This window comes from Jaculus jaculus, chromosome 23 (assembly GCF_020740685.1).
Source record: "Jaculus jaculus isolate mJacJac1 chromosome 23, mJacJac1.mat.Y.cur, whole genome shotgun sequence".
Lineage (NCBI taxonomy): Eukaryota > Metazoa > Chordata > Mammalia > Rodentia > Dipodidae > Jaculus > Jaculus jaculus.
Window position 1 is genome coordinate 8,578,357 of NC_059124.1, and position 25,909 is coordinate 8,604,265.

The 25,909-nt window shown below is 49.7% G+C and overlaps 1 protein-coding gene across 2 annotated transcripts in view; it reads right to left on the reverse strand.

Moving 5' to 3' along the window:
• Window positions 1-25,909, reverse strand: part of Ano2 (anoctamin 2) — a 382,845-nt gene that overhangs the window by 220,625 nt on the left and 136,311 nt on the right. For both annotated transcript variants that reach the window (XM_045139660.1, XM_045139661.1), the window contains 3 exons: window positions 14,167-14,222; window positions 12,725-12,766; window positions 2,473-2,537 (listed from right to left, as the gene is read on the reverse strand). In XM_045139660.1, coding sequence (XP_044995595.1) covers window positions 2,473-2,537; window positions 12,725-12,766; window positions 14,167-14,222 — 163 coding nt within the window. The remainder of the gene's footprint in view (window positions 1-2,472; window positions 2,538-12,724; window positions 12,767-14,166; window positions 14,223-25,909) is intronic.

The window sequence follows — 25,909 nt, forward strand, 5'->3', positions numbered from 1 at the left end:
CTCCTAACTGGCAGGCAAGTCACCTGAAGTCTTTGGCAGAAAAGACAGCGCTCTTTGGTAGAGAGAATTCTGGGAGGGGTTTGTTCACACATTTTTAAAAAGACGAATGTGCAGCTCAACAAAACAGGTGGCAGAGGTGGGTGGCCACTGAGATGCAGACCGAGATCAAAGCCCACCCTGAATGAAGGAAGCAGGCTTGGCCCCAGGAACATTCTAGGTGGCCCATGCTGGAAAAAAAATAAAATAAAAAATAAAAGCAGCCAGGGAACAGAGCTGCTGGGTGAGGAGCCTCGGTCACAGTCACCCCACCCCTGCCCCCAGACCTAAGCACTTCAGGAAACGGTCTTCAGCTGGAATAAACACCGGCTTCTTCCAGAGCCCGGGGAGGACCCTTGCATCTCAGTGTAGGAGGTGAACCTGCCCAGGGGCTCATATGCTGCTCTCCTTTTCCAAGGAGAAGCTGGAATGCTTTCCTCTGGACTCGGTCCTTATGGCAGCTGCCCCTCTCACATTCACAGACCAGGACAATGAGGCAAGAAAGTTCTCTATATTTGCAACCTGGCTAATTATCTCATTACAGTCACCACAAGTGACCATGGGGCAGGGAGGCCATTATGTCAGTGTGCAAGCTCAGGTCCCCCACCACCACCCATCTTTTCCAAATGAGTATATTCTACCAAGTCATCTTGTAGATCTCTCAGCACAGCATCCAAGTTTGTGACAATCAGGACCTTGAAGAGCAGGAAGAGATCTCCAGAAGAAATGGTAGCGCTTAGTGTTCAGGTCTGGACTAGAACCAGACCCTTAGCTCAGCACCTCCCTACTTCCCAACGTTGACACCCAGCATTCCAGCCAAGCAAGAGGCTGGGAAACAGTGAGTATTGAGTTCTTAGAGCTCTTATCCATTTTAGGCTAGTCGGACCTGCATTCTAGCAAGTTTCTTTCAAAGGAAACGTCATCGTTGTTCCAGAGAGGATGGAGGGAGGAGGATTTCCAATGTTTCAAAAGAGGAGACCAGGACTGGAGAGAGATGGCTTAGCGGTTAAGCACTTGCCTGTGAAGCCTAAGGACCCCGGTTCGAGGCTTGATTCCTCAGACCCACATTAGCCAGATGCACAAGGGGGCACATGCATCTGGAGTTCGTTTGCAGTGAATGGAGGCCCTGGTGTGCCCTTTCTCAATCTCTCTCTCTCTCTCTCTCTCTCTCTCTCTCTCTCTCTGTCTCTTTCTCTCTCTCTCTGTCACTCTAAAATAAATAAATAAATAAAATTAAAAAAAAAAGAGACCATTCTGGAGATAAGTGCTATAGGGAAGGACTCAGGGGCTCAGTCTATCTTTATGTTATAAAATCTGGCAAATGTCTGTCATGGTGGAAACCAGCTGCCCTGTAATTGGACTGGACGCCTGCTCCATGGGTGGGTGGGGGGGGACACATCCCTGATACTGAAAAGTTAAAACAGGGGTAGTCATGAGCCCTAGGGGTGTAACGTCTGCTGCTGTCTGGCTAAATGTATATACTACGCTGATCAAACTGCCTGGTAAGCACTTTTCTCTTAATGTTCATACCTATAAATGCTACTCTCACTTTTGCTACAGAATCTTCACTATTCAGATGGCAGTGACCTTGGAATGATTCAGAAGGCATCATGGTGCTGTAAAGAAGTGACAGAAGTGCTCAGCACTGCAATATCTCTATCACACTTTCCAAGGCTCAGGGTCTATTGCGGAAGAGGCGGCGGAAAGAATGTAAGAGCCGAAGGAAGGGTAGGACTCCTCCAGACACAAAATGGCCTGGATATCATTGACCTCACAGTGCCTGACACTACCTACACATGACCATCATAAGAGGAGGGAAAGATCATGACATCAAAATAAGAAAGAGACTGATTGAGATGGGGAGGGGATATGATGGAGAGTGGAGTTTCAAAGGGGAAAGTGGGGAGAGGGAGGACATTACCATGGGATATTTTTTATAATCATGGAAGTTGTTAATAAAAAAAAATTGAAAAAAAAACCATGTTTTAAAGAAGGATAAATTTTGCAAAATAAAAATATAATTTAAGAAGCAAAGATGATCTGTGCAAAGTCCACGGTTCCTCCCAGGCCTGCCAGCTGAGTCCCTGGGTGACTGGTCAGATCGTTCCTTCTCTTGCCCAACACTGTGGCTACATATGCATCACCCAGGGTTCTGCCCCACTCAGGACAAGTTTAAGGAAAAGAGTAACAGAGACTGCTCTTCCAGACTCACAGAGCAGGCAAGGACAGACCTTATGACATGTGGTCTCGGCTGTCTTTAACCCTACAGTCTCCGTTTCCCGCCCTGACGCGCTCTGCTGTTTCCCCGGCCATAATTCACTGTGCGGGGGCGGCCCCTCTGCGTAAACCACACAATCCAAGGCCAACAGGGTGGGCAGCGCGTCTTTCGGGATTAGGGTCTTAAGCGTCTTCTCCGAAGACCCCTCCAACACTTACCTGATGAGGTCAATGGGTTGAAACTTATAAAACACTCCGTAGCGTGCCCATTCCTGATACAGCAGCTAAACAAGAAAAATAAGGAGACAGATTCAGGGTTAAAAGGTGACCATTCATCTTTCTTGTCCACTCTAAAAAGTCGAAATGTTACCCCCAAAGCCCAGCTTCTAGGAAAAGTCTCTTAAGACATCTACAAGGGAGACAGCTGAAAGACAGAAATCTGTGGAAACTGCCTTTTCCTTCCCCAAATAACAGAGGTGGTCCAGGTCACACTTCATGACACTCCTAATAAACATCACCCTTCCTTCTTCTTTAATAATTTATTCACTTGCAAGCAGAGAGAGAGAGAGGGAAGAGAGATGGACGGAGAGAATGGGAGTGCCAGGGCCTCCAGCCACCGTGGACGAACTCCAAACGCATGCGCCACTTTGTGCATCTGGCTTGATGTGGGTCCTGGGGAATCAAACCTTGGTCATTAAGCTTTGTAGGCAAGTGCCTTAACCACTTTGCGATCTCTCCAGCCCCACCTATCCTTCTTTAATCCCCCGTCTTGCCTGATCCAGCAAAACTCACCCCGCATTTATGATTCATTTGCTTAACAAGTATTCATGAGCGTCTCCTATGTACCAGGCACTCATCAATGTCCTGGATATTGCAATAAACCAAAGTCCCTCTCATTACGTAGCTTTATACCCAACGTGGAGAAGCAATTATAAATATACACCTGAGATTCATAAACGCCATAAAAATGAATGAACCGAAGGGAGATGTGAAGGAGAGTGGGCTAGGATGTTATTTTTGGTAGAATGACCCCCCCCCCACAGAGGAAGTGACTGAGACTGGGAAGGAAAGGGGGGAATGTTTCACATAGAACATCGTGCAAAGGTCCTGAGGTGACTGTCTAGGGGATCACTTCGGAAAAACAGGCAAAGTGTATGGCTGAGATAGAGCAGACATTAAGAAACCAGTGGGAAGTGATTATTTCAGAAAGTACCAGAAGTTTCTTCAGTTATTGGTGAGCTATGTTACACTGAAAGCTTTGGGTTTTGAGAAAGAAAACCTAGGAGACTTGCAGCTGAGGGGAGAAGTAGCCTGACTCAGATTGGAGAAAGAGTCACCCTTGCTTCCATGTGGGGAACAGACTAAGTGTGAGGAGCAGGAATGGCCAGGAGAGAGATGGTGGCCAGAATCTAGAGGGTGGTTGGAGACGTTCTTGATTCTGCCCACTGATTTGCTGCTGCACTGGGTGCAAGGCAGCGTAGGGCCTGGCCTGAACACATAAATCACAGTGATAAGTTTACCGAGATAGAGAAGGCTGTGTGTGGGAAATGGGCCAAGGGGGGCGGGACCATAAGTTTACTTTGGCAGGCATTAATTTGAGATGCTGCTCAGACATATACATGGGATGGGAAATTAGCAGCTAGGTATTAAAAAAAAAAGTCTCTCAGGCTGGAGAGATGGCTTAGCAGTTAAGCCCTCGTCTGTGAAGCCTAAGGACCTCGGTTCGAGGCCCGATTCCCCAGGACCCAAGTTAGCCAGATGCACAAGGGGGCGCACACGTCTGGAGTTCGTTTGCAGTGGCTAGAGGCCCTGGCGCGGCCATTCTTTCTATATATATCTGCCTTTTTCTCTGTCCGTTGCTCTCAAATAAATAAATAAAAATGAACAAATAAAATTTTTTTAAAAAAAATCTCTGGATTAGAAAGAGGGTCCAGGCTGGGATGTTAGTTACTGGAGAAGATTTAGCTCGCAAAGCCGTCACCCTCTGGAGACAAGCAGGGAGAGGAAAGGGAGTACAGAAGACTGCGGACCTCGGTCCCGTCACAGTCCGAGGTCAGCGGCGGGGAAGATCCAGCGGGGTCCGACACAGAAGTCGCTGGTGTGGAAGAAGAGCACACGTGTGTGAGTCAGGGGCGGGGCTGTTCTGGAAGCCAAGGTGAAAACAAAAAAAAAGGGGTCTCCCGGAGAAGAAAGCAAGCTGAGTCAAATGCTCCTTTTGGGTCAGGTCACATAAGAATGGACAAGTGACCACTGTATCCAGCAACTTGAAGGTCACTGATGACCTCAACAAGAAAGACTCGGGCAGAAGGCCCAAACCTGAGTAGAACTTGAAAGGACCCACGGAGGGAATGCTACATCAAATACGCCAGGCCGTGCCGGCTGCTGAGAAGCGGGGCCCGGCCCTGGCAGAAGGAGTGAACGGGCAAAGTCTCTCGGTGCCAGAGGCAGGCCACGGCTCCCACTGGCTTGCCAGCAAGCTTCACCAATCATCCACCAGTAAATCAGGAAATTTCGCAATGGGCTACCATTAGACCGTGGCGTGCTGAGCAGGTCCTGGCACTTAATCAAATGATAAGTGCAGGAGCGCCTGTCGTTACCACGGCTCTGTTGTCATGGACACAGCAGCTCTGTTGTCACGCTCTTTCAGCGTCTCCACGTCACATTTCTCCCTACGGCAGCCAGACTTCCCAGGGCGATCTGCCTGCAAGGACCCTCCTCCAGTCACTTATCTTCGCTGTCAGCTGAGCCCCGGCACCACTAAAAGCCACCCTTTCCGCCCAAGATGCTTTAAAGACGCGATCCAAGCACTCAAATGAGAACCGACATTTCCACTTGAAGGCTACACTTTGATTGGCATAATATCTCCCAGAAACTGTAAGCTGTAACCAGAAACTACGCAGACTGACGAAGCAAGCTGCACTCGTGGCTGTCATTTTTAATGGAGGAATTTCCAGCAAAAAATAAATAAATAAAATTACAAAAAAGAACGGCTTTTTACAGTGTATGAGAACAGAGAAAGGCATGAGATCCTGAGCACTGGCTCTGCTCATTCCGGGACGGCGGCCTCGGATCCTGCTCTCGCTGATATTAATGTCTCTCCTCCGGGCCTTTGGCATGACTGCTGCTCTTTGGGCTTTGATTCTCTCCCAGGGGCAAAGCCTGGACTCTCCCAGCACCTCGTTGTGGCAGAGACGTCCCCTGTGGCCCAAAGGGAGGCCCAACTTGCGTAGACATGATACCAGGAGGGCTCCCTCAAGGACAGCGGAATGTCACTGCCCACTTCATAGGCCTCCTGATCTTCAAAGCAAGGTCTCGCTCAAGTCACATGGCCAGCCCAGAGCTGAACCCCGAGGACACCTACTTGCCGGTGTCCCAGAGGAAAACACACAGAGGCGCTGTCAGAGGGCCTGACTCCTGCTGGGATTCGGGACCTGGGGTAAGACCCCTTCAGAGGCCTAGCCTCGAGGTCAGCGTCCTCCAAGAACCAGGTGACTGTAACTATGGCTGCAGCCAAGCGAGCTGCACGAGCCTGATGTGGGGGGGGGGGCGGGGCAAGACAGACGCAGCTGGACATCACCAGCCAGAGGCCCCATGTGAAGGTGGTCCAGCAGGCACACTGGGCGCCTGGCTGTTCACGTGGGCAGGACAAACCAAGCCACGCCCTCTTCCGTCACCTGCAGGGGAGGCAGAAAGGGAGGCGGAGGAAGCAACGACAGACCCCAAGAATGTGCCATCACACAGAATCAAACGGGTCGTAATAAGCCATGGGCTCCCGTGACTGACCCCAAAGAGGTGGGCAGTCAAGACGAAAGAAGGAGAGCGCTCAGGACCCTCTGCCCCCGAGAGTGATCGGGAGCTAAAGGGCAGGCAGCCCACCGTGGTCATGTGCGGCAAGTTCTTCAAGCATTCAGAGTCTAGGGCCTTCTAAGGCAGCTCTTTGCACGACTGCTTTCTCCCTGAATGCGGACCCATGTCCCCTCCCACCAAATAAGTTACTGGCCAGCCTTTCCCCTCATCCTGGGCGGTGATTCAAGGACAGCCTCAAACCTTTACAGCAGGAAGCCATCACCTGCAAGAGCCGCTCCTTCTGAAATCAAAGGAAAAGGCAGCATGCTAAGCTGGGTGTGGGGGTGGGTGGTCAGCTCTGACAGCAGGTATCTGGTAGATTTTGTGAGACTACAGGGGGCTGTGGGGGCGTGTCCATTTCTGCTCCTTGCCCGTGCGTGTGGCACCCCAGTTCCGCCGTCTTTCGCTGACATCAGAACCCAGCTTCTCTGGCTTTCCAAGGTGGGCTCAAGACCAGCGGTCCCCCAGGAAGCCTCCAGGTCTTCAGCACTCGATTGAGACTGCCAGGCAGCCTCGTGGGCTGAGCAGCGAAGGGGTTCATTGACTCTCCGACCCGCGGACAGCCGTGGTCAGAGCGCTGAGCCCGTACTGGGTAAGCCAGTCTGATAAACCCCCTTTAGAGGGCTGGGGGCGGGGGACAGGGGAATGGGTCGGCAGATACGAACACTTGCTTTCAAGCATGAGGCCCTGAGAGGGGCTGAGACCACCTGAGTTTGATCCCGGGCACCCGCGTAAACAGCCGGGCGAGGCCATGCGTGCCTGAAACCCCAGTCTAATGGGGAATGGAGGGAGACTGGGAAGCTGCTGGGTCTCACTGGTCAGGCCGCGTGACTGAAAGGGAACAGCGGATGCGTGGCAGGGAACACCCACTCGACGTTCTCGTTGGCCCTCTGCACGAGTGTGCATCTGTGCACACGCACATACCTAACGCCACACGCACATCACAAAAGCAAAAACTCAATCCATCCCCTTTACGATGCACAGTCCTCCTACTGGTTCCCCTCCTCTAGGGAGCCCTGACCAGGTCTGGGGAGATGGCTCCACAATTAAAGGCCCTCGCTTGCAGAAACCAGGGTTAGAGCCTCTCTAGCACCCATACAAAGAGCAAAGAAGTGCCGGGCGTCGGGGCGCACGCCTTTAATCCCGGCACTTGGGAGGCAGAGGTGGGAGGGCCGCCGTGAGTTCGAGGCCACCCTGAGACTACAGATTGAATTCCAGGTGAGCCTGGACGACATGAGACCCTACCTCAAGAAAAAAAAAGAAAAGAAAAGAAGAAGGTCGCAGTAGACCACTGACATTCAAGGTTGTCCTCTGACCTCCACATGCGCATGACCCACGCGCGCGCACACACGCGCGCGCGCACACAGACACGTACGTGCTCTTGTAGATAATGAGAGAGCTCGAGTGTTGAAACCCTTTGGACTGCCGGCGAATGCAGGGCGCTGGTACTCAGAGCCGCTGCGAGGCCGCAGGCCCCTCGGGGATCGGTTAGCTCCGAGATGGTAGACAAGGCCACGTGCGGGCACTGCGGCACTGAGGGATGAGGCTGCGCCCGCGGCGAGCTACCTGAACAACTGTCCAGCTCTCAGCGACTTCAGAAAGTGACGCATCAGCTGCACGACGTGGCACACCATTTCTCACGTGACCCCGGAAAGAAAAGTGCCCTTGTGGCATGAACACATAGGTCTGCCTCTCTTTGCACCCACTTGAACGGGTCACTTGACTAACTGTTCAGTCCAGAAAATGGCCAACAGGAAAGGCCAGGAGATCCAGAACCAAGGGATTCCAAACTGCTAAAGAAAATCACATTCCAACATCACATCTTGTGCCCTCCCTCCATGAAGGAGGCAAGGTCACAGGAAGTCGTAAGGAACCAGCAGAACCCTGGCAGGCCTCAGAAGATGGCAACGGTCACCTCTGTGCAGTCCTCTGGGGGGATGGCAAAGGTGGAAAGGGGCAGAAGCTCAAAGTCCAAAGGATCTTGGCCCCAGGATGCTACCTCCTCCTGCTGCCCTGGCTTCTAGGAAGGCAGGAAACCCTGCTCTCCTGAGGCAAAGTGGCTCAGATGCCGGGCGTGGTGGCGCACGCCTTTAATCCCAGCACTTGGGAGGCAGAGGTAGGAGGATCAAGGCCACCCTGAGACTACATAGTGAATTCCAGATCAGCCTGAGTTACAGTGAGACCCTACCTCAAAAAACCAAAGGCGGGGGTGGGGGGAAGATGTCTCATCTTCATTCCCCCCACTGGAGGGGACAGGAAGACTGGCATCCCCAGCCTGAGGCAGAGACAGAGGCTGAATCATCATCTCGCATCGACCTAACTACCAGTGAGCCAGAGGAAAGGCGTTCACCCTTCTCCAGGCCTCCACAGGGCAGCCTGACCTGAGCGGAGCCTCGGGACAGCCGCACATTGCAAGGAAAGAGTGAACAGGAGCCGAGGAGACGGCTCAGGGGATGAAGCACTTACAATTCAAGTCTGAGGACTTGAGTTCAAATCCTCAGACCCCACATGAAAGCCAGAAGCCGGAGCAGGCTTCTGTCATTCCAGCACCGCAATGGTGAGATGGGAGGTGGAGACGGGGAAAATTCCCTGAGGTCGTCTGGAGAACTGGCCCGGCAAACAGAGCAGTGAACATCCAGGATTCACATCCGAAAGCTGTCCTTTGACCTCTACGTGCACACCCTGGCCTGTGTGCATGCGTGTTCACACACAGGAACATGCACACACACACACACAACATACACCCAAAACTGAGAGAGAGAAGCATCCAAGCACGGTAGGCGTGTCAAGACACAGTTTCAAATCACAACCAAAGGCCACCAGAGAGACCACACCTCACCACAGCTCCCAAGGCTGCATCATGTCCCTTAGCTCCAAAGGCAAGGCATCGATCGACCCCTGAAAATAGCCAAACTCTCCTCCTTGTAGATGTCTAAGAGAACATTCGATCATTATGTCACCAAGCAAGGAAATGGGGCTGAGGAGATGGCTTGGCGGTTCAAGATGTGAAAGGTGCTTGCTTGAGGAGCCTGCCAGGCAGAGGTCACATCCCCATCTGGATAAAGCCAGATGCACAAAGTGGCACATGTGTGTCTGGAGTTCCTGTGAAGTGGAAGGAGGTCCGGGCATCACCATTCTCCCTCCCCCACCCTCATAAATACTTTTTTTTAAAGGAAATGTTGCCTGTATACAGAAGGTGTTGCTTGCTCTTTTTTTGTTTTGTTTGGTTTGGTTTTGTTTTGTTTTTCGAGCTAGGGTCTCACTCTGGCCCAGGCTGACCTAGAATTCACTATGGAGTCTCAGAGTGGCCTCGAGCTCACAGTGATCCTCCTACCTCTACCTCCCGAGTGCTGGGTTTAAAGGCATGCGCCACCACACCCGGCTCCTCTTTCTTCTTTTTTTTTTTTTAAGTAATAGCACTGCATGCTTTTTTTTTTTAATTATTTGTTTCTTTATTTGAGAGCGACAGACACAGAGAGAAAGACAGATAGAGGGAGAGAGAGAGAATGGGCGCGCCAGGGCTTCCAGCCTCTGCAAACAAACTCCAGACGCGTGCGCCCCCTTGTGCATCTGGCTAACGTGGGACCTGGGGAACCGAGCCTCGAACCGGGGTCCTTAGGCTTCACAGGCAAGTGCTTAACTGCTAAGCCATCTCTCCAGCCCTCCTCTTTCTTCTCAAGGGTACCATTTTGTCAGCTGTAAGTCGTGACTCAGTATGGGGTCACAGGGAATGTGGAGTCACAAAAAGTTTGGAAATAGTTGAAAGGTGTCTGAATGCGCATCAACCGAGAGTTAACACGGAAGCCAACACACAATGTAGGGCGTGACTTCACAGGGCCGTGGTTCTGAGGGCACAGCAAGGGGTGCCACCGTGCACGCTGCCACGCCACACACCACCACAAATCAGCCCAAAAGCAAACAAACAAACAAAAGCCAAAGCTCTGGCTTGTAGGCCATCGTATGTCACAAATTGCAATGTTTTTACCGTACATATCGAGTTTTCTGCTCTTTTAGAAACAGAATGGTTTTCTTTCAGAAAGCAAAGACTTTCAGTATTTCCCCATCATCATTTCTCAGCACATAAGTATCACTTAGTATATCTTTGGAGCGTATTGATAGAATGTTTGACTTTAGCCGGACATGGTGGTACCTGCCTTTAATCCCAGCCTGGGCTAGACAGAGACCCTACCTTGAACCCCCTCCCCCCAAAAAAAGAATGTTTGAATTTAAAGATTACTATTTGAGTTGCTGACTTTTCATTAAAAAAATAATAGATTAATTTGGCTTTGGGATTAGGACAAGACTTCCAGCAATTTCTGAAGTGACCCTGCACACACTTCTGGCCTCTTGGACTACATACTTAGGCAAAGTGGTGTTCTCAGCAAAACGTCAATCGACCACAAAAAGCAGTTAAAGAGGAGGTGCATCTCTCAGTGCCAATCAACACTGACGTCTTTATGGGAAAAATAAGTAAATAAATAAATAAACAAAGTACATTCACCTCACTACTATGTTAATTTTATTTGCTCTTTAATAAATAATAAAATGATATATATATACCAAAGAATTACTAGGTTTTTTTAAGTGTTCAATTTGTATATACGCTGGGTCGCACAAAAACTCGGGCAAAAAAGGAGGCAGCCGAGGCTCGGATAGTTTAAGAAGCTGTGTTCCTGAATGTGTGGCGGGCACCTGCCCACCACTGGGTTGAGCAGAAGCTCTCGGTGCACAGCAAACTTGACGTCACTAAAGTATAAACAGAGCTTAGGGTTTGAACGTCATGATTTTGGTCCTGAGGCTACAATCACCTGAGGACAACATGACCACTCTTCTGCTCTATGTGAGTATTAATTTCCCAAGCCAGGCAGGAAAAACAAAAAAAAAAGGTTGTATTCTCCCCCATGGCTTCATTCATCTCTCCGTGTGGCAAAGGTCACTGGGGTTACCATGATCCAAGTAAAGAGAAGCAAAGGTGCTGGAATGGGACAGTAAACACAGAGGAACAACCAAAGGAGAGGGGACCTCGCATCTTTCAAAGACGCCTGTTCACCTGTGTGGAGCATCCCCGATATGAGCATTGGAAATTCTATAGCAAGATACAGCCCCGTCCTGGCAGGTGCCACCCCGACTCTCAGATGCTACCTAACAGCAGGGAGATGTCCTGATGTCACTGTACTGGGCCTAAGAAGAATGTTTTCTAGAAGGAAATGACTTGTTATTGTTGCTGTTGCTAATTACATAATAGCACTCAAAGGCAAGCACACACGCATTTTAGACAGTCTGAACGTGCTTCTGTTCATTAGTGCAGATAACTAACGTCAGTCTGCTTTCTCCCAAGAGTTACTGTGCTTCCTAGATGGGCTTGATAGGCTTGGGTCACCACCACCCAGCAGGAAGTTTCTTCACTGGCAATGGATGGTGATCACCATTTAAAGGGGAGGAGCATGGAAAGGAGAGTGTGGGAGGATAGAAAACAGTTGAGTGAGAGAGGTGAGCTGTGGGGCAAAAAAATGCTTCCTCCTTCTCCTTTAAATTTGATGCGGGACTTTTCAGGAAATTAAACACTGAGACTATTAGCATCAGATAGAAAACAGATGAGGTTAAGACATCGAAATGCTACAGCAGATTCCCCAGGCAGGCAGAGAGGGGACATGTGCAAGCAATCAGAGCAGCATTTCTGGAAAAGACCTTTTATGTTTTTAATACTTAACACTTCATAACAGGGACTAATAGGCAGGATAAAAAGAAGGCTGCTCAAAAGGCAACTTGGGGGATGAATGGTTTTCCAGACAACAGAGCTGGGGGAGCGGACTCCTTTAACTTCAATTCCTTGTCCCTTCCCCCCCCCCTTACCCACCCTCCTATGTATGCTAGAGCCATAGCATGTGCAGAATGGTAGGATAAGGAACTTGTGGGCATGTCCTTACTAAAGAGGCTAGAACTGTTCTTTACTGAGCATATGGCAAGTACACCCATGGCCCTGGAGGACCAGCCGGCAGAATACACAGATCTGGGTGGAGGACTGGGCACAGCAATGTATGGTCAGGAGCTGTACTCACCCTTGGAAGTCCTTCTAAAGGGACCATGTTCCCCCACCAGCCCCTAGCTTCCAGAAACAGGCAGCATGGGGAAGCTTCCTTCTTGCTCAGTTTTCTCATCATTTATTCAGGAATGACTGACTACGTACAGGATAAGGGGAAAAAATAACCTAAAGATACCCCGTGAAAAGAAGCCATAATCTATGTCCACGGCCAATCATAACTTGTCGGCAGGGACGCTGGGTTTGAGAGACAAAGGTATTGCAAGCTTCTTGTGTGCTGTGGCTGTGTGACCTTGAGCAAAGGACTCGCTCACTCTGTCTTAGTTTCCGCATCTTTACATTAAAGAAGCCGGACCGTCAGCGTTTCTCGGCTGGCGGTCCTGTCTGCTCTCTTGTCTTTATGAGACAGGATTAAGGTTTTGTGGAAGGGACGCACAACCGTGGCAGTGTCCAGCTGTGGCCCTCAAAAAGTGCTGGAATTAGACGCACAGGTAAACAGATCACCCGAGACACTTGTAGCCAGATGCACACCCACCAGTAATTTTACAAGCCCAGGACACTCACTGAAGCACAAGAGAGGTTTACCTTTCTGTCATTCATGTCATTCCCCGGACTATCATATTCACCCTGCAGGAGAAAAATGGATGCCAGATAAAGTCAATGGAATTATCAAAAGCAGATGCCAAATGAGGGAGAAAAAAACATGTCTTTTCAAAAAATTTCTCTAATGTTTTCCCTTTCTTTCATTTCTATTTAAAGGTCAAAGCATGGTGGTGGGGGGGGGAATGGGCTGGAGGGATGGCTTTGCGGTTAAGGTGTTTGCCTGTGAAGCCAAAGGACCCAGGTTCGATTCCCCAGGACCCACGTTAGCCAGATGCACAAGGGGATGCACGCATCTAGAGTTCGTTTGCAATGGCTGGAGGCCCTGATGCACCCATTCTCTCTTTCCCTCTCTCTCTCCCATTCTCTCTCTCTCCCTCTTTCTCTGTCAAATAAATAAATAAAATATTTAAAAGTCAAAAGCAGGGCATGATGAGGGGACAATGTTCCGCTTTCTTATCATCAGCATATGCAGCGTGCTTGGGGGAGCTTCTCACATGAAGGGGGTCCCCCTTCCCACTGCCGGGCTTCAGGGATGAGCCGTAAGTGGGTTCGCACACAATGAGGAAAGGGCGCCCGTGCTATGACATGCTCAACCCCGTTCACAACTGACGGGACCTGGCTTTGCATCAGCCACAGTGAAGATGTCAGGACAGGGAAGGCTCCTCCTGGGAAATTCCTTGTGTGGCAGCGTGGCATGACAGACGCTGAAGATGTCACCAGCCAGCTGGGTGACGGAGCTCAGCAGCATTTAGTCCTGGGGCCAGTGACGTTCTTCTCAAACTGTCTTGAAGTCACTGCATTACATCACGGGATGTCTAGAACTTTACTGCCAGCCCAGGAGCCTTTCTAGTTTCTGAGTTTCCCTCTGTGCCGCCCACACCTGCACCTGCATCTACCAGCATCCTCCTTCCTCAGCCCTCCACGTGCTAAAATGCTGGTTATTCCGATTTCTCTTCACTCTTGGTTCCCTTTGCATCTATCCACCTATTCCAAAGCCTGTGGCTTCAACTTTCTGAGGACTAGAGGGAACGTGATGATAAAAAATGGTGTTTACAGCCAACTGTGTGCCTATAATCCCGGAACTCAGAAACTCAGGCGGGAGGATCACGAGTGGATCTATCTTACATCATGAGACCTTGTCTCTAAAAGACAAAGAAAGGACAAGAGAGAGAAGAAGAGAGGGGAAGAAGGGAGGGAGAAGGGAGGGAAGTAAGGAAGGAGAGAGAGAAAAGGGAGGGGAAGGATACAAGGGAAGGATGTGGGAAAAGACAAGAAAAAAGAGGAGAGAAAGGAAGGGAAAGGAAGTGAAAAGAGGGAAAAGGAGGAAGAGAGAGGGGAAGGGAGGGGAGGGGAAAGGAGGAGAGGAAAAGGGAAGGGAGGAGGGGGTGGAGAGAAGGGAACGGAAGGGAAGGGAAGATACTTACATCATGAAGTGGGTAGGCAGCCTCATAGATATTGTTTGCTATCAGAGAGTTAATACCTATGGAAGGAAGTAAAGAATGTGAGAGTTATAACTCTAAGGGTCAGGGGTCTCTAGCCAGTTTTGATCAATACTAAACCCTTACCAACTGCTTCCTAGCTGAGTACCATTGAGTCCTCTATACCCTTCTAGACTACAAGGTTGTTTTTCAAGCTTTAATTCTCAGTATAAGGAAAATATGTCCATTTCTCAAACACAAAGTGATGCTTTTCTTATCAAATAGATTCTTCCAAGTTGCACGGTCCTTCTATTCTCCCAAATTCCATTCGTTCCGGCCTAATAACGCTCCACCCCCCCACACACACACACACCATAGGACCACTGGCATCATTTGGGACCCTCTAAGCTCAGTGGCGACAGGGGCGTGTTTAGATGAGTAACTTTAACCGTAATCACTAAGAGTAGAGGTCAGATGTCCCACCTCACTTCGCCTGAACTTAGATTTCTGACACCTGCTATTTCTCCTCAAGGAGACCATGTCTGCCCGGACTGTGAGAGCTCTGAGGTCTGAGGATTAACACAGCACTTCTCAAAATAGTCGGGGGTGGGGGGCTGCCCTGAGAATTCCTAACACCTTTCCAGGGCCCCTTGGTTGTGAGTCTCCAGGACTCATGAGCTCAAAAGCATTTTTTTGTTGTTGTTTTGTTTTTTTTCGAGGTAGGGTCTCACTCTGGTCCAGGCTGACCTGGAATTCTCTACGGAGTCTCAGGGTGGCCTCGAACTCACGGCGATCCTCCTACCTCTGCCTCCCGAGTGCTGAGATTAAAGGCGTGCGCCACCACGCCCGGCTACCGAAAGTATTTCACAATGCCACTGGTACCATCTGCTCTCTCACTCTTCACTCCACAGAGAGGAGCTCTGTGACATGCTATGGTGCCGTCCCCGGGGGGCTAACGGAGATGTGTGCTGTACCCTGATGCCTTAGGTTTTTCTGCTTTAACGTCTAATACGATAAATACTCATCGGTAGAGCCCACCTGAATGAAAGCGCTTTCGGTGCCTGCCAGTGACTTTTAAGAGTGTGGATGTGCTCTGCTATGCAAGTTTTGAAAGTGAGAGGCTAGAGGGATGGCTTCGTGGCTAAGAGCACTTGCTCTGCAAGCATGAGGACGTGAGTTCAACCTTCAGTACCCACGTAAAACGTCAAGCATGGCTATGCATGTCTGGAACCCCCAGTGCTGAGGGGAGCAGAGACAGGAGCATTGCCAGGGTTCCCGGGGGCCGGCCAATCCAACTGAAAAACAGGGCGCTCCAGGTTCACTGGAAGACTCTGTCTCAGGGAAATGAGGACACGTGCATACACCACACACACACGCACACATGCACACCACAGATATTCTGAAGATGGCACAAGGGATTTGTCTCAATCCCTCCAGCACCCCCCACCCATCACAGCTTCTCCTGGATGAATTTCTGAGTGGACAAAGGGCCCTGACCCTTAACCCCAATACACTCACAACAGAGAGACTCGGCTCACATACGGTCCTGGTCACTGTCTTGTTTCCTTCTTTGTTTTACCCAGCAAATACAAAGTGGCTTCTAGGTTCTGCCTCAGTCAGGATGGGCTGTCCTCGGTCACTGGCCTCCATGGTGGGGGAGGGGGAGTTATATGTCACCCACCTCTGCTACTAACATCTCAGTATACCAAGATCCACACTTTGGTTTTTTAACTTTTTTTAAATTATTTTTGGAGGGGTTTTTCAAGGTCGTGTCTCACTCTAGTCCAGGCCGGCTTGGAATTCACTACGTAGTCTCAGGGTAGCTTTGAACTCATTGTGATCCTCCTACCTCTGCCTTCTGAGTGCTGGGACTCAAGGTGTGCGCCACCACACCTGGCATGAACCACAACTAATTCGAGAGGGAAGGGGGAGAGACTTGCCACTATCTCTCGTGCCCTGGGTACTTTCGTCTCTGAACCACTCTTTCCAGGGGGACTATCGGCAGTAATGTGATAAGGATATCATTGATTTTGGAGGAAAGAAATATAATGTCCAAGTGCTAAGTGACTTGTGTTGGACAGTGTTGGATGCACAATTCAGTTAGGTCAAAAATCTAGACATTGCTAAAATTCATCATTTGCCACTCTGTATTCCCACCCAGACATTCAGAGCCCAAAGAAAATTTCAAACAAGCCTCTCTCCTCCGTCAGCGCCCTCTTCCTCAAACCTTGTGGCCACAGCCCCAGGATGCAAAGACCACACCCCAGGCAGCATGTGGTGCAGGGGACACTCGGAGAGGCCACGGCGCTGCTCAGTGGACGGAGCCTCCTCTATGATTCGATTTGAAAGCTGAGTGGCTATCACTGTGCCATTAAAGGCTAGCAGTCCTTTTTGTCTGATTATAAGTTTCCTCTTTGGCATGAACATAAAACATGAGAAATAAGCCTTGTGGTGGGTGGGGTGGGGGGGTTGGGCAAGAGAAGTCAGGGTAGGAGGGAGGTGGGGGAGGGGTGCCAGAGGCTGGACAAGCTACAGATTGGTTTTACTCACAAGACTGCAATTTCACTTAGAGCACCATTAATCAGTTCAAGAGCCCTAACCACAGCAATGTGGAAACCACCCCACAGTAATCAAAGTGAGGAGACCCAAGTTGGGAGTGGGTAGGTGGGGGGGGGGGTCGGTATTCAAAGCTACAAAAAGTGCTGTCGACATGGATAGAGGTTGAAACATAACAGGCGGGGTAAGGTCCCAGCAAGACCGCATCCCCGTCCCGGGGAATTACCCCACCCCGACCCCTTGTACTCACACTCCGTGGTTGCTGTGGCAACTGAATCTCTCTCTCTCCCCCCCCACCCCGCCCGCAAAGATAGTCCCAACGTGGAACCGCATGGACAAGGCGAAAACAGGTGTTTCACCTCTCTTAGCTCCTCGTTTCCCTCTCGGCTTCTTGGAGCACAGTAGTCACGCGGGACCATCACCCTTACAACCTGGGGGGATCCCATCCCCAGATCTTCAAAAAGCTCTCCACTCACGAGAGTGGGCAGCCACGCACCCCATCCCTCTCACGCACAAAGCTCCCAGGGCCAGCTCAGCCTCCCTACCAAGGACACGGTCTACCCATGACTCTGTGTGGCCTCCCCAGCCCGTAAGGCGTCAGAGCCGCAGCTGCCTGGCGTGCCACGCAGTGGCGGTTGAGAAGCTGGCAGCGCAGTGGCCGATCTTCTTGTGGATCAAGGCTCCCCAACCCTCCTCACGGCCTTGCTTGGCAACCAATGCTGATGAGGAAACTCTACACTCCGGTTGATTAGTCTGCCTCCTAAGACAGGAAGTCCAGGCAAATGGCCTTGGCCTTGGAGTAATGACTCAGGCTATGAAACCTGAGTTATCCTACCTCGGAATTCCAGCCACCACCACCCCCCCGAAATGATGTAATTGACTGTTTCTCTGTCTCCCGTGGCTGGGCACCTCCCACAGAACACCTAGGTGGTATCACATGGGCGATCCCAATCACAGGCTGTTGGGTGAAGGGGGGAAGAAGACAAAGGAGGGTGGTTGGGGGGCAACCTGAACAATAACTTCTCAGCCAGCATATACCCAAGAGTGGGGACCACATTGGCCTCTCTGTTCACCCTCAGACTTCAAAAACCAAGATCCTACCCGCCCAGACAAGCATGGAAATCAGTTTGAAAGGAGAAGAAAATAATCAAACGTTCTTTTTTTTAAAAAAAAAGAATCCCTGCTTTGAAAACCCAAATTCTGATTTTTTTTCCCCTCCTCCTTTGCAACAAAAATGGGCTAATTAGTTCCATCATGCACCATCCATCTGGCCAAAATGGCAAAGCTTCCTTCTTCAGGATCACACATATACTTTCCCTCACTGCTGTAAGGCCCTGGGAGACAGGAAAGAGGGACCCAAGCATTCACCCTCTTACTCCAAGAATCGGGGGGGGGGGGGTGTCACAGAGAAACAGAAAGCTTCAAGGATACCTTCCCTTTCTCCCCAGTCCCCAAAGTGAACCAGAGCCTCCACTCCACGCATAGCCTCTCTGAAGACCTTCATAGGTTGGTCCCCGACGTCTCCAGCCCCCTCTCTCCTTCCCCTCACTGGCCCCTGCACACCTATTGCTTCAAATTCTAATCCCCAAAGGCAAAGACTCTGTCTCCTCATCGCTCAGCACGGACCACATTCCCAACAGCCCGATACTGCCTCACCCGGCATCCCTGGCCCTTGGTACCCAGAGTCATCGAGACCAAAACACATGACCAGAGTGGACTCCGGCCCCCGCGCAGGCAACCGAGACCAAACTCGGGACTTTGAAGGTCTGCCTCCCAAAGAGAGTCTCGTTAAATCTCCAAGTGTGGCTGAGTGGCAACACGCACAGCTCTGCTCCCTACAGGCTAAACTCAAAGGAAACTTTGGTCCCGTGGGACAGGTACTTAGAGGGACGGTGCCTTCCTCCTCAAAACCCATTTGGTTTTGATTCCGCCCTGAACAAGGCCCGATCCTCCCGGCCTTCCACTTTCATCCCCGCTCTCCAGCCGGACGCAAATCTAAACCAGAGCCCCCAGACGGTGCATTTACCAGAGACTATATTTACCCATCACCAAATTGTCTTGACGTGTGCTTAATTACTTAAATGTCTTTAATCCCAAGCCTTTTCTTCTAACAAAATATAAACCAGTTCAGCTGGATGAATGATAAACCAGATGTTTACAACGTTCACCATAGTCTGGCTCCGGTCAAAATAATTAAGACATCGTCTCCTGAGTGGGAGGGGAGATACCCAAAGCATACATTTGTTTAAATGCTTTGACACCAAAATGTCCAAGAAAACGTACCTCCATCAACCTGTAATTTGCTATCCACAGAAAGACAATAATAACTTCCATATGAAGGAGCAAGCAAGGTGTTTGCCCTCCTGTGACATGGTCAGAGGGTAAGGTTTCTTTCCATGGTAAATCCCACTTTAAAGTCATTGAATGATGGAGTAGATTTCCAGGGCCCTGGCGACTGACCGTAGGCAACGTGACATTGATTAAGGACGCATCCCGGGCTGGGACAAGTTTATGAGCGCTCACACGCTTCCACCAGGCAGAACCCAACTGGCAAACCGTTTTTATCTCTGAATACTGAGTGTGTGTTTAGCCTACCACCCTTCCCTTCCAGGGGAGGATGCCAAGGAGAGCTTAAGATGCCCATCCCGGGGGCTTGGAGGAGACCTCAAAAGTGGTCAGGAAGAGTATCGTTAAACCTTCACTTCTTCAAGATCAGCTCCTCTTCTTTTACGCCTTCATACCCAACTCAAGCCCCCTCCCCCGCAAGAGAGGGAGGCAAGGGGAGGGGAAGAAAAAGGCAAAAGGAGAGAGAAGGGGAAGAGAAGGGAATGGCAGCAGGAAAGAAAAGGTGCTGTTGGTAGCTAGACTATTAAATGGGACTAAATACTGAATGGTTGAAAAACAAAATAAAGCAACAAAACAATAGGCCATTTACAGACAAACCTGGTCGTCCTTGGGTCCTTAATAAAACCAGAAACTGGGCATGGTGGCACATGCCTTTAATCCCAGTACTGGGGAGGCAGAGGGAGGAGGATGGCCGTGAATTCAAGACCACCCTGAGACTACATAGTGAATTCCATGTCACCTGGGATAGAACGAGACCCTACTATAGAAAAAGGAAAGGAAAAAGTAAGAAACCCAGAGATAAAGCTGCAGGAGGCACAGCCCTCTGCAATTCTATCCATCCCGAATGTCACCAGGTCAAGAAGTCCGCAGCAGTCTCCCCCACCCCCATGACGCCGATATCCTTCCTGCTTGCCTTGGCTGACTTCAGAGTTCCTGAGGCCCTCCCGAGCGGATTGTTACAGCGCACATCTCGGGACCTTGCCTCTGCCCACCCTGGTTCGGCAAAGAGACCCGGCGGCAGGGGAGGTCAGGGGGGCGGCAGGCAGTGCGGACACAGTCCCACCTGGGCAACGATGCCCACAGTCACGTTGCCAGGGGCTGGCACAAAACGAGCTGCTTCCATCTACCATGGCTGACTCATGCAAACGAGTCTTCCTGCTCTGATCTCCTTCCCCTGTAACCGTCTTCGCCCCGCCTCATGCACGCCAACGTACTGCAGCTTCAAACCCTGGCCAGAGCCCTGGCTCTCGGGTGTACCAACAGGATGGTGAAACCCTAGTCAGACCATGTCAGCTATAAATATACATTTCAGAGCTCAAAAGAAAAGAGATCCGGGGGCACTGAGAAGCCCCCCAGAGCCTGACGGAGGGAGAAACAGACCAAGGAGGGAATGTGACTTGATGCAAGTTTCTCAGCTCGCTCCACCCAGAGCTGGATGGCATCCTCTCTTCTAGCCTCTCCAGACGTGTGTGTGCCATGCATTTCCCTGTGTAGACATACCCTCTTCCTTTCCCCATCTGACGGGAGCCCTGATCTGTGGCTTCTCCCTGTGGTCAGTATGTCAGAGGGAGGAGTCTAAATGCCCCTGGCCTGCTGTTGCTGGGCAGTCTATCTGACCAAGCCACTCCTCCAACCAGGTCCCTCCTGCTAAGACCCAAGCACCTGTCTCCATGTCTTCACAGGCCTGGAAGTGCCCACACTTCTGTTGCTCCAGGTTCCAGGTTGCTACGCTGTCCCTAGCCCTTGCCAATGTCCATCCGCCTTGGATCATTATGACGGTCTCCAAATATCTGCCTTGAGTTAGCCTGAGTGTCATTTCTCCTTGTCGGGACCCCAGCTGACTCTCTGGAATTAGTGTCATTGGGTCTTGTATCTTTCTTTCCGGGCATGTGTCTTTCTGCCCGGGCAGCCATGGGCTCGCCCACCCTTCTCACGACATTGTCCCCTCACCTGGAAGTCCCTCGCTCCATATCCTACTTAAAACACGTCCCTGGGCTGGAGAGATGGCTTAGCGGTTAAGCGCTTGCCCGTGAAGCCTAAGGACCCCAGTTCGAGGCTCGATTCCCCAGGACCCACGTTAGCCAGATGCACAAGGGGGCGCATGCGTCTGGAGTTCGTGTGCAATGGCTGGAGGCCCTGGCGCGCCCATTCTGTCTGTCTCTATCTGCCTCTTTCTCTCTCTCTCTGTCTCTGTCATTCTCAAATAAATAAATAAAAATTGCCGGGCATGGTGGTGCACGCCTTTAATCCCAGCACTTGGGAGGCAGAGGTAGGAGGATCACCATGAGTTCAAGGCCACCCTGAGACTACAGAGTTAATTCCAGGTCAGCCTGGACCAGAGTGAGACCCTACCTCAAAAAACCAAAAAAAAAAAAAAAAAATGAACAACAAAAAACTTTAAAAAATAAAACAAAGTACTGTTTAAAAATTTTTTAAAATATAAAACGCGTCCCTCTCCAACTCTACCTCCACCCCATTTCCTTGCTTCACTTCTCCCGTCTAACGCACATGCCCGCCTGGCCGGCGTCCATCTTTGGGTCACTTTGTGTCTCCCCTCACTAGAATGAAAACCCTTCCTAGGTCACTACTCCAATCTCTTGGTTCTATTGCACAGGGATGGCACGCCATACCTGCTCAGTAAGATGACGAGCTCATCTCCCACCTCCTCTGGGAAACCTTTCCAACTTGTCAGTTAGACATCGAGAACACTATGGAGAAGCCAAGAAATCTGGCTCCAACTCTGGCCCAAGGTCCCCACCGTGGGCGCGCCAGTTAACTCTTGTGAAATTAATTAACACTGGTTAGACATACTTCCCAAGGATCAAAGAGAGCTACAGGGTCTGCAAGTGCTTTGAAAAACGTGCAACTAGACCCACGGGGGAGTCTGTATTTTGACTACGCTAATGCCTTATGGGTACAGAGATCTCCTACCTGGGTAGCTCAGCTCTCACTCAGCACAGAATACCTCCTCCCCCTCATGATCTGGGCCTTATCCGCAGTGGGATCCAGCAGACTTGCCTTCAATTCTGTTGGCCAACCTTTCAAAGGAATTTGTTGTTTTGTTTTTTTTCTTTCTCCCAAACTTCATAGCAAAACTAAAATACCAAAGCTCATGGAGGGAAGTTACCAGAGCCAAGAATTCAAGAAATCACAGCAATGTGGATAAATGATTCCAATAATCCTTCAGGAAACAAAAATAATCATTATATCCTTAATGATCATACAGAGACGTTCACACAGGCATTTATATAGAGAATACATGTTACAACCTACGGCCCTAAACAAGTGGGATCTCGTTTGATTTCAGAAGCTAAGCAGGGTCAGGCCTGGTTAGCACTTGGATGGGATGAAGTATGTTGTAGATACATTTGACATAAGGAAGCAAGAACTTGTGTGATAGACTTGGGGAAGATTTCAATACAAAAGGATATTGCCACAGGCAGGAAAAACTGAGACTGGTCATAGCCCTCTTGCTCAGTAGGTCAGGGCAAATTTTCAGCACAGCTGCGGAAACTCAACCCTTATGGTTTGAATATTTGTACTCTATTTTTTTCCCTCTGAGTTTCGACATTCTATTTTAATTTGTGTCCTTCCTGGTACTTATTTTTTAATTTATTATTTATATTAGCCTTGTTTTATTGTTTTCCTTGCAAGCCACTTCAGAAATTTTGCGGAACAAGGCAGAAATATAAATAAATCAGTGCATACATCTTGTCTATCGGTCTTAATGCCTTACAACAGTAGGCATGCAATAAAAATTGTCTACGGAGAAAACAGTGGCACTAAACAGAAATGACGACGAACTGTGGTTATCGTCATTGAGCTCTCCCGTGGTCTAATTGTTTTAAATAGGTTCAACAGGGAAGAGAATGAAGTAAGTAAGAAAATGAAGTCTGTAAGTAGGTCACAAACATGACGACCATATGAAACGCATCCCGGGGCTAGAGGCTCACAGAAACACCTACAATGTCAAGCACACGCCTGATTTCTCCTTCCTCTTCCTTTCATTAGGTAAACGTGATCTGGAGAAATTGTCCCTTGTAACCACTTTGGTTTCACCTTCACCTTTTTATAAGACCAGAAAGCAAAGCAATAACATCTAAATGTTCCCCTTGACTCAAAGGTCCATATGGCCTTGATGCCTCACAACTGTCACCACGGTGGGTCTCCCTGCTTCTGACCCACAGATGATGACTGATAAGTTGGCCAATGAGCTTCAAAGACACCTCACAAGATAAACTGCTTGCGAACATTCCTCTTGGTTCCACTCGGCTGAGAAGTACAGTTCAACCATCCCTTGTCTCAAATCCGGGGGGGGGGGGAAATAATTGACAAGCTGGCCCCCCGATTCCATGCCTGGTGCATAGAGCGGCCAAAGGGGTGGGAATGGCATTGGTGCGAGGCAACCAAGTCCTAGACCCGCTTCTGAAAACCTGACTCCGTATGTGAGCCGGCAAGTCACCTATGCCCCCTTGTGCCCATCTGCAACTGCGGGTGATAACTGCTGGCACCCCACTTTCTCTGGGAGCTTTGAGACCAATGCTGGATAGCTCCTCTTAACGCTGAGAAGCAGACCTGGACGTCCCGTGCCTCCTGACTGGCGCCGCCACCGTGCGGTTGATGTGACCGCAAGGGCGCCTGCCGCGGCGTTTCATAATCACCTGTTTGCTAGTCTGACTGCTTGATTACACCAGAAGCCCCTCAAGGGCACGTGGGAGGTTAAATTCACCTTGGCACTGCCCAGCTTCCATAACACCATCTGACACATAGCAGGTAATCAAAGAAAATTATTTTTTCTGAGTGTCTAAGAGCGAAGGCGAAATTTGTATGCCACTCAACAACAGCGAAATCTTCATGACGTGTGACTTCGAGGCATCTCCTACAAACACGAGATCCTCGGAGGATAAAAAGAAAAGATAACGGTGTCTTCAACATTAAAGCAGAGAGGGCTTCTTGTGACCTTCCAATAGGTATAGAGGTTGTCACTCTAAAAAGCTTTAGTTTGCACGGAACTTCCAGCTTCTAAAACAGTCATCCATTTAATCTCTATTTAAAAAATGCTGAAAAATAAAAAGTATCTCCATTTTACATAAAAGGAAATTGAGCAGGAGAAAGGCTAAAGTCTCTTGTTTGTGAACAAATAAGTCAGGAACTCACCAGTGACTGCTGTGGGACTAGCAGAATTGGTATATTAAATATTCTATTCACTTATTTATTTACTTATTGATGAGCAAGAGGGAAAAAGAGAGTGAGAGAGAGAAAATGGCTACACCAGGGCCTCCAGCCACTACAAATGAACTTCAGACGCATGTGCCACCTTGTACATCCAACTACCATGGGTTCTGGGGAATCAAACCTAGGTTTTTAGGTTTCTCAGGCAAGCGCCTTAACCGATAAGCCATCTCTCCATCCCAGAATTGATATTTTATTTTATTATTTTTTTTTGAGGTAGGGTCTCACCCCAGCCCAGGCTGACCTGGAATTCACTATGTAGTCTCAGGGTGGCCTCGAACTCACAGCCTCTTACCTCTGCTTCCCAAGTGCTGGGATTAAAGTCCTGCGCCTCCACGCCCGGCTAGAATTGGCATTTTTAAATTACCTAATTAAATCGAATCAACTGGGCAGAATGTGCAAAGGCAGACAGGCAGGCACCCTGAAGCAGAAAGGATGATTCTGACATGTCTCCAGGATTCACTGTGTGGAAATCAATGCCAGGAGGACAGATACAAGCAAGAAAGAGACAGAGGGCATTTTGAGGAGGCAGCTAGCACAAAAGAAGGATCGGCAGACCACCAACTTGATCTGGCCGTGAAGCTCGGGAAGGACAAACATTCAGTCAACTGGAGCAGGATGGAGAAGGCAGCGGTCACACTGGCAGGAAGAGAGGTAGGGGTATAGGGACTGGAGAGATGGCTCACTGGTTAAAGGTGCTTGCTTGCAAAGCCTGACAGGCCAGGGTCTGTGGCACACGCACCTGCAGGTTGTTTGCAGTGGCGAGAGGCCCTAGCTAGCACTCCCATTCATGTTCATTCAGTCTCATTCTTTCTCTTTCTCTCTCCCCTTGAAAACAATAAACACAATTTTTATATAAGAAGAAGTAGGAGGGCTGGAGAGATGGCTTAGCGGTTAAACACTTGCCTGTGAAGCCTAAGGACCCCGGTTCGAGGCTCGGTTCCCCAGGACCCACGTTAGCCAGATGCACAAGGGGGCGCACACATCTGGGGTTTGCTTGCAGTGGCTGGTGGCCCTGGCGTGCCCATTCTCTCTCTCTCCTTCTCCCTCTCCTCTTTCTCTGTCACTTTCAAATAAATAAATAAAAATTAAAAAAAAGCAAGAGTATGGCGGAAGAATAGAGATTTGGAGAGGGCAACATTGGAAAGAAAGTGATGGCGACTGGAAAACTGGAAACTTTCCCTAGTGCTAGCTACCTATAACAATAGAGCATAGGCTAAAAAAAAAAGGAAAAAAAAAGAGAGAGGCAGGTGCATACAGGTGCAAACAGGTGCCATATAAATGAAACTCGTGGCCCCTGCCTTTTGGGTGTGTGTCCTTTCCATCTGCCAACCTACCCCCATCATTGGGAGCGCCTTTCTCCTTCTTAATAAGTGGTCTCTATTTCTACTACCTGACTCTGTTTCTCTGATACAATTCCTTGACCTGGGACACAAGAACCTGGAAACTTCAGCAGGTAGCTTGTGGGTGACCTCCAAACTCAGTTCCTTCAGTGATTACAGGACGAGGGGCAAGGAAAAGGAAGGAGGAGGATTGCCACAAAGGGTAAGGGAGCTCAGAGGAACTGGGATGATACAACACCTAAAGAGGAATCAAAAGCAGAGTACAGGGCTGG